At 47.4% G+C, this 8,223-nt stretch overlaps 1 protein-coding gene across 1 annotated transcript in view; it reads right to left on the minus strand.

Moving 5' to 3' along the window:
* The window catches only part of LOC106814460 (N-acetyltransferase 10-like), a 25,976-nt gene that overhangs the window by 14,582 nt on the left and 3,171 nt on the right, over window positions 1–8,223 (minus strand). Inside the window, exons 7-11 of the mRNA XM_014818775.1 lie at window positions 2,386–2,546; window positions 2,042–2,135; window positions 1,629–1,727; window positions 819–955; window positions 211–391 (exon numbers count right to left, since the gene is read on the minus strand). Of these exons, the coding sequence (XP_014674261.1) occupies window positions 211–391; window positions 819–955; window positions 1,629–1,727; window positions 2,042–2,135; window positions 2,386–2,546 (672 nt within the window). The remainder of the gene's footprint in view (window positions 1–210; window positions 392–818; window positions 956–1,628; window positions 1,728–2,041; window positions 2,136–2,385; window positions 2,547–8,223) is intronic.

Raw genomic sequence — 8,223 nt, forward strand, 5'->3', positions numbered from 1 at the left:
ACATTATGCAACATCGTACAACGAACCGCAACATTGCACAACAACCTGCAACATTTACCAACATTATGCAACATCGTACAACAACCTGCATCATCGCACGACAACACAACATTTACCAATAACATGCAACATCGTACAACAACATCCAACATCTACCACGGTCCCTCCAAAGCAAACAACAACCTACGAAAACGCACCACAACCCCTCACAGCATTAAACTGCAGAGAAACCCGATTCCGGTACGACGTCTCCTTACCCGTCGTCATGGAAACGGTGCTCTCGATCGTCTGCGTCTTCGCGGCCGCGGCGCTCACGGAGCTGAGAACTGCCGTCTGCTCCCTCAGCTGCTGAACGAGCTTGAGAGACAGCGAGCGACCAGTCCCCTCGTACCTGTATGAAGGGAGAGAGTGAGAGAGACAGAGAGAGCGAGAGAGAGAGGAAGGGAGGAGAGTGAGAGAGTGAGAGAGAGAGAGAGAGAGAGAGAGAGAGAGAGAGGGAGGGGGAGAGTGTGAAAGGGAGAAAGGGGGAGAAGGAGGAGAGAGGGAGAGAACGAGAGGGAGAGAAAGAGAGGGAGAGAAAGAGAGGGAGAGAAAGAGAGGGAGAGAAAGAGAGGGGGAGAAAGAGAAAGAGAGAAAGAGAAGGAGAGAAAGATAGGGAGAGGCGTGTTACACATATAGATATAAATATCACGTTGTCCATACTATCAGAAAACATTAAATAAAAAAAAACGTTATTTTAAGAAAAAAAAAGCTTGCTTGTACTCATCACTGATATATATATATATATATGTATGTGTGTATGCACATAGGATATCTACCCGTTGATGGTTGAGGACATGAAGACAAGGTAAGGTCCGAGCAGTGCCTTGACCATGGGCAGGGGGATAGCAGCAGCCTCATCTATACACACCAGCTCCGCCTGTCCCAGTCGGTGAGCATCCGCAGGATGTATGTACTGAAAATGGAATCCCGCAATTATCGTTCGTTAACGTTAACGACAGGACTTAACGCAGGTAAACTATCAACGATTCGTCGGCATTTCAATTAATGACTTTTCAAATCAAGATCTTTCATAAAAATCAAATTAAGATTATCGTCATAATACTTTTATGGGAAGCAATATTAACTTTGTATGTCACTACATGATTGTGCATGTATGCAGATTCAGGCTGTGAAATTAACGCGAGTCCGGAGTCAAATACTCCCTGATTTACTGTCAGACTCGACATATGATTACAGTCCGATTTGACATATGCAGGAGTCCGTGTGACTCCCTGAAAATTCTGCTATACTAACTAGTTCGTTCCAGAGCGGACTCCCTGATTTGACATATGCAGGAGTCCGTGTGACTCCCTGAAAATTCTGCTATACTAACTAGTTCGTTCCAGAGCACGGCATCACAGAATTACCATATTTTTTCAACAAATGTCCAAAGAAAATTTGGCAGACGTGCAACCGCATGAATCTTCAAAATAAGCACATGCGTTATTGTTAAAATTAGTTTTAAACTTCAGACTGTGGACTCCCTCATTTTGCTGCAGATTCACTCTCTTTGAGGACAGGGTTTGTTGGACTCTCTTGTTCACAAGTTAATTTCTACCCCTGAGATTTGTGTTGGCACTACACACCTGTATTGTTTGTCTGTGCTCCCGGTAAATGTTCACGCGAACAATGGCCTTGTTAAACTCCGGATTCGTCGACTGTACGACGTCGTAGTCCAAATGTTCCTAGGAAAACACAGTTCTGCGATTTAGAATTAGAAACTGTGAAAAATACAATTGTTCCAGGCAGATACCCTTACAACATCAATGATGTAATACTACATGAAATACAGTAAATCAGGGAGTATTTGACTCCGGACTCCCGTTAATTTCGCATCCTGATGTAATACTACATAAAATGCACAATATCATAACAATGTTATAATAATATAGTAATACCGATTAAATATTATAAAACGAAGGTCATGAATATGATTAAAAACACGACAGCAATAGATTATCCAGATTAGAACAACTGTTGAGGGCAGAGTTCTTCTTACCTGGTACTCTAGGGCATCAAAGCCCTTGAAAACAAACTCGAATAACGTCTTCAGATTTTCGGGGCTTGGCGACGTCACAAAGATGTTCGAATACCTAGAGAAACAGTCAATGATTAACTGATGAGAACCGATGAGAAACACACGCGCAACACCACACGCTGCTACCTATAACAGACAGACGACAGAGACGAAACAATATATATCCACACCGGAGTTTACATAGCTTCTGCCATTTCATGTTGCCACGGTTACTCTATTCCAAACTATACGCATGTCGGCGCATCCGTCTGCAGTCGTTGCCGCGTGACCGACGGTTACCGCCGAGAAACGTCGCTCGTCGTTACCCGAACGCGACGGCAGACGCCATGGCGAGGCCCAACGCCGCCGACTTGCCACGCCCCCTGGCGGCGGTCATCACGACCGTGCTTCTGAGCGTCTTCTCCGATATGGCTTCGACAAACTTGAGCAGCGCCTTCGCCTGGTCGAGCGTGCGAGTGCATCCGACCTGCATGACAAAAACACACGTGTCACGCGCAAAAAACACACGGGGTACGCGCCAAAAATACACGGGTCACGCGCCAAAAATACACGGGTCACGCGGGTGATTCATTCTCGAGGGATTTGCCGTTGTCTCTCGACAATGTGCCGCAATCGGCCGCAGGATCGGAAGTCGCCAAATTATATAACTGCGATAAGAGAGTGGTGGGGAACGCGAAAGAATGCTGGCTTCTCCAGAGCTGCATTACATATGTCACGATTGCTGGCTATTCACGGTTGTGGGTGCCATACAGTAACAGAAGTGTTTTAGTCGGCTCACATCTGCGCTGTCGCCCTGGTTTCAGTCAGCCGTAAGAATTTAAGTCGTTGGCGAGGCGACGAAGAACTACGCACCAGACAGGCGATTCTCGAGTGCCTAGTCCCGTATGCACTGTGCGTGAGTCCTGGCGCATCTGACCACTTCAACTGGTTTCAGTCACCGCAAGTACGGGGAAATAGAGACTAGATGAAGACACTGTCCGAACACCACTGAAGCCGAGGCGGCGGGGAACGTGAAACGAGCCCGGACATGACGAGTCGGTCCCACAAGGTAGATCTAGGAGAATGTTGGTCGTTCAGTAATCAATGCGGGCGACGCGCGGCTCCGTACACGACCATTCCCTACTGGCTACTTTATTCCTGAACTGCTGAGAACGTCACGATATCTCAGTCACTTCACAAGATCGCCTCGGCAGACCACGCTACGGCACATGCATAGCCGGTCCCGCTGCAGGCAAGTTGGAACGAGCATCTTTCCGCGCTCGCATGAGTCCTCACAACATCGAACTCGAGCCCTCGTAGAAAAAGCACGAGAAATGCGAAAGATCACTGTATTCAGTCGGCACGCATCTCTCATCTCTCTCTCTCCCCCATGAGCCTATCCAATCCACGTGTGCGCGCTCGGGCCACAATTTAAAAAAAAATCTTGTCTCGCCCCCGACCGTCCCTGCTGCACGTCCGGTGTGCGCGTGCGTCTGTGCTATATCCTGCTCTCCATGTGAAGGCGGCTGAAATAAAGTTTTCGGGCTAGATATAGTAGGCCCGTCTCCACTTTATTTTTTTTGCGAAGGGGTCTTTTTACCGAAATAGCATCCATTGGTTGTCCTGAGGAACATAAACCTCCCTCACCTCCCTACCTCGATGGCGTCAACCTCAGTGTGCTAGTGTATTTACGAGAGCATTACCTCGACACAAGTTATTCGCAAATTTGTTGAATTCATCTCTTGCATTGCTAAGCAATCATTCCACGTAACAAACTGATAATGTATTGGCATACAGATTATATAATCGTTAAGCTAGTCAGAAGAAGAAAAAGAAAGATCGCACAACATAATCTCATATAAGACATCTATATGAGAGGACGATAAACGCCGCGTGTTGTGCCTCCATAATGCCCCTTGTATTTATAGCGCGGGGTTTGCGGGTGTATCGGTTAGCGCTCGATGAGGGCAAATAAGAGGATATTTTTATTATGTTCTTAATGCACGACTGGCTCTATAGCATGTACGGCTCAAGAATTTTACTCGGTACCTCTTGCCACCGTTTACACTGCATAGCAGAGTCATTGGGAGTTAGTCGCTTATTGGCGGGCGCTGCCGTCCAAACACACCGCCGCTCGCCGAGGGTCCGAGTGATGTGCAGCGAACTGAATTCTGACCCGATTGTATTCACTCCAGCCCGTGGTCGAGGGTGGTTATTAGGTCGCACAGTAGTCAGTGATGTGCATGACTTGTCGAGACAACATGTATTGAACATGCTATCAATGCTCGCAGCTTTGCTTTCGAATGTTCGTGCAGTAGCTTTTATATAACGTACGGAAGGCTATTGGTGACTTCATTCAGACTATGTAAAGATATGGGCTTCACGCAGAGCTGCGGGCAGAACCATAGCTATGTGCTGTTACAAGAAGTGTCTAAACCTCCTCTCCTCATGGATGGGAACACGCGCACACACACTGAGAGAACCTTCGCAGAACTATCACACTCTATGCTTCCTATGAACAAATATCAGTCGACTCACTGCAAGTATTGCCCGTCTGGCATTCAGGCATGCTACTGATCACCTTGAGTCTAATTTGTAATATGCCGAATCGCTCGTGACGCTTTTTCTCGAAAGTTTCCTTGACTATCTTAAGCTAACTAAGGCGAGTTTGCTCACTGCTTTATAACCAATGCTTTGTAAGCCAGCTCCTCTCGCCATCCGTACTGTGTCTAAGTAAAAGCACGCCGCCGCCAAAGTATCGGAAACAGAGCTCTCCATTGCGCCTTACTCGTTTGTGTCAGCACGTCTCTAAATTTCAAGCTAGTAATTCTCTCTGGTGTTTTTCGTCCACGGATCTTCGGCCTGACGTCAACCGGCCCACAGACGCTGTTCGCGATTAGTTTAAACACGCGGAGAAGTGACATCGTGGGAAAGTGGGGCGAGTCGTTCACCCAATTTTCCTCACCTGCGGTCCATTCGGATCACCCCCTCACTCTCTATCGTTACACTGCATCCACGCCATGATCTACACTCTGGTTACGTATTCCGACCACAGACGTAGGTGACGGTGACAGTGATGACGAACGATGACGACAGTATATCCTCGCCCTATAAATGATAAATAGCGATGATGATCGGTGGTTACCGCTAGCAAATGTATAATATAGGAAATCGACAACGTACGAAGAAGATGAAAATGATCATCAGTCATGATTCATGATGATAGTGCATAATAGTGTTTGATAGTGATGACGATACCGTGATGATGATGATGACGAGCAGATGTTGGACGGACGGGTGTGTTGTGCTCGCCCTGCAGGACGTGCACTCGCCGCTACGGCGCACCGGGCACGGAGCCGCATGCGCGATGGGTCGTGCGGCCCTTTGCAACCGAGGCTTCATCCTGTCGCTGCGTGCGTCCGCCGCAGCGTGGCGTTCGTTCACTGGGACCGACACTCAACGTGTGCGTTGCCGATGTCTCACATACGTGCTGAACCGTAAGAAGCCGGCCTGCCCGGCAGAAGGTGAGCGGCGGGGGGGAAGGGGAGGAAGAGGGAGCTTGGGCGGCGGGGGGGCGACGGCAGGGACGTGGAATGGGGTGGCGTATGCGTGCACGAGAGCGGGGGGGCATGAAAGGCAGTGAAGGGGTGGGGGTGGCAGGGGGTAGGTAGGGGTGGGAGGCACGAGAGTTGCAAGGCGGTGGCAGAGGCAGGTGTGGGGTGGGGGGCGCAGGTGTGTGGCATTTGGTGGGCCGATCAGAAAGCTTGGTTAGGGAAGAGCTGGAGAGTGAAGATAAAAGGATAGAGATTAGACAGACAGTTACTTTGAAGCGTGAACGCTTCTTGAGTCGCTAACGGCGGGGTGAGAATGCACGTAACGTTCATTTTCTGATGCATGAAATGTTTCAGGAGACAAGACTGAGCCGAGGAGACTCGCGAATGAGGCGAACTTGTGAAGGTACTTAGGAAGCACTCAACCACTTGGAACCCTCGTAAGCACGTTGGATCGTCCGAACTAGCTCCGCGCAATCTCAATCTCGCGTCAGGCGTGATGCAAGTGACTGTACCGTGGAAATCGTGCAACGAGTTTTCGACAGCGTGAATCAGCTTCTTGTCTTTTATCAAGTTTTTTTTTATCGAGACACGTAACAGGGTATTAGCAGGAAAGAGTATTGTGGGAGTGCAAGAAAAAATATTTGGGAGTGCAATTTTAAGAAATGTACTCGGCTTTAGATCAATATTTTAGGGTTAGGTTTTTTTACGCGTGACCCGTGATTTTTGTTGCGTGACCCATGTGTTTTTGGCGCCGTGACCCATGTGTTTTTTGGCGGCGTGACCCATGTGTTTTTGGCGGGTGACCCATGTATTTTTGGCGCGTTACCCGTGTATTTTTGTTGCGTGACCTGTGTGTTTTGGCACGTGACCCGTGTATTTTTGTTGCGTGACCCATGTGTTTTTTGGCGCGTGACCCATGTGTTTTTGGCGGTGACCCATGTATTTTGGCTGGGCGTTACCCGTGTATTTTTGTTGCGTGACCTGTGTGTTTTTTGGCACGTGACCCGTGTATTTTTGTCGCGTGACCAGTGTTTGCCACTGAGCAGAAAAGCTGTAGGCCTGCAGGGCCTATAGCTCCTAAAAAGCTGCAGGCGCGCCACAAAGCTGTAGGCCGCCAATTTTGGAGCAATTAGACAGTAATAAAACAGCAATATCATGTTCTACCTTGTGTTTATTAATCATTATCAATGTCCATAATCATAATCCCTCTGTTTTTTCCTTCCTCGTCGTCGGATGACTGTTTATGCTTTTTTTGGCCGGGGGTCTCACAATTAAGGAAACGCCACATCGGTGTTATATGTACGCTCCTTGAACTACGGACTCTCCACTTTGACAGCAGAGAGACAGACTGGTAGTCTGGTACACATCGGGACTTCTATGAGGGTCTGGGGGCCATGCCCCCAGAAATTTTTTTGAAAATTATAAGCTCTGAGATGCAATCTAGAGCCATTTCAGAGAACTCCAATAGCTTTAGAACTAGCAACACTTTTGGTGGAAAAGGAAAGAATTATGTAAAATTTACCTACTGTAAAATTTGGATGGGCACTGGGGAATTCCGTTCTGTGTTGAGTGTGTCCAAAGTAAATGTATTTGTAGACATACAAGCTCTTACGTAGGGAAAGGCTTTTATTTAGCTACACCCTTGTATAAAATGTATATAGTTTTGTCCAAGCGTTAAAACAATATGACACAGTTAAACCTGAGTGGTGCGACGAGGCTGTACTGCTGTTTGCATGACTTAGTAAAGTAATACCACACGACTAGCTCCAAGGTATTCGCTCAGGGTAGAATAGACAATTATTCGCACAGCCTGGTATACGTACCACACGGGGACTGCTTGTGCAGCTAGCAGTGACTTATGTGTGTAAAACTTGAGACAATTATTATTATTACTGTATAATCAGACATGAGTTATGATTACATATGAAATCTTCTTAATATTATGTTTAAACAGGTAAGTACTGATCGTTGTTGTAACTACCAGTGATCACTTTATTGTTACATCCAAAACTGATAATTTGCGCGGGATGTGAGAATTACTCCAGCAACCTAAGCGCACAGCGTAACAGCTAGTGGAGCATGGCTGCACGCACCCGTGCACGTAAATAAACCCTGGGCCAACCCTTCAATGTGTTAAGAGGTCACTACCACTGGCCAAAAGTTAAGCTCCACCCGACTTTTCTTATCGGATTTTTTGGACTATGCCCAACCGCTGCCTAACTGGATTTCAGCGAACTCTGTGCTGTGCCGAACATCCGACGCACTGTTTATTGCGCACCTGGCAGTCAAGAATTAATATGCAGTGGGTATGTGTTTAGCCATATGTATGTATCGGTTTATCACGGATTAGTTTAAATACAGTACCTGGCTTTGGGAAGCATGACTATCGATGAACAGATTTCTACAGGTAAGTTTGCCTCAGTGTTATCGAGTTATTCAAGTGATTCAAATAGCTGTAGAGTATTCAGCGGGACTCTGTTTGTATCAAGAAGCTGTAGGCCCGGCATCGAAACTGTCGGCGGCGGCCGACGGGCCGACGTGAATTTCGAACACTCGCGCGTGACCCGTGTATTTGTGGCGCGTTACCCACGTAGGTAAAAATTTTGGTTG

Source organism: Priapulus caudatus, unplaced genomic scaffold (assembly GCF_000485595.1).
Source record: "Priapulus caudatus unplaced genomic scaffold, Priapulus_caudatus-5.0.1 Scaffold928, whole genome shotgun sequence".
NCBI lineage: Eukaryota > Metazoa > Priapulida > Priapulimorpha > Priapulimorphida > Priapulidae > Priapulus > Priapulus caudatus.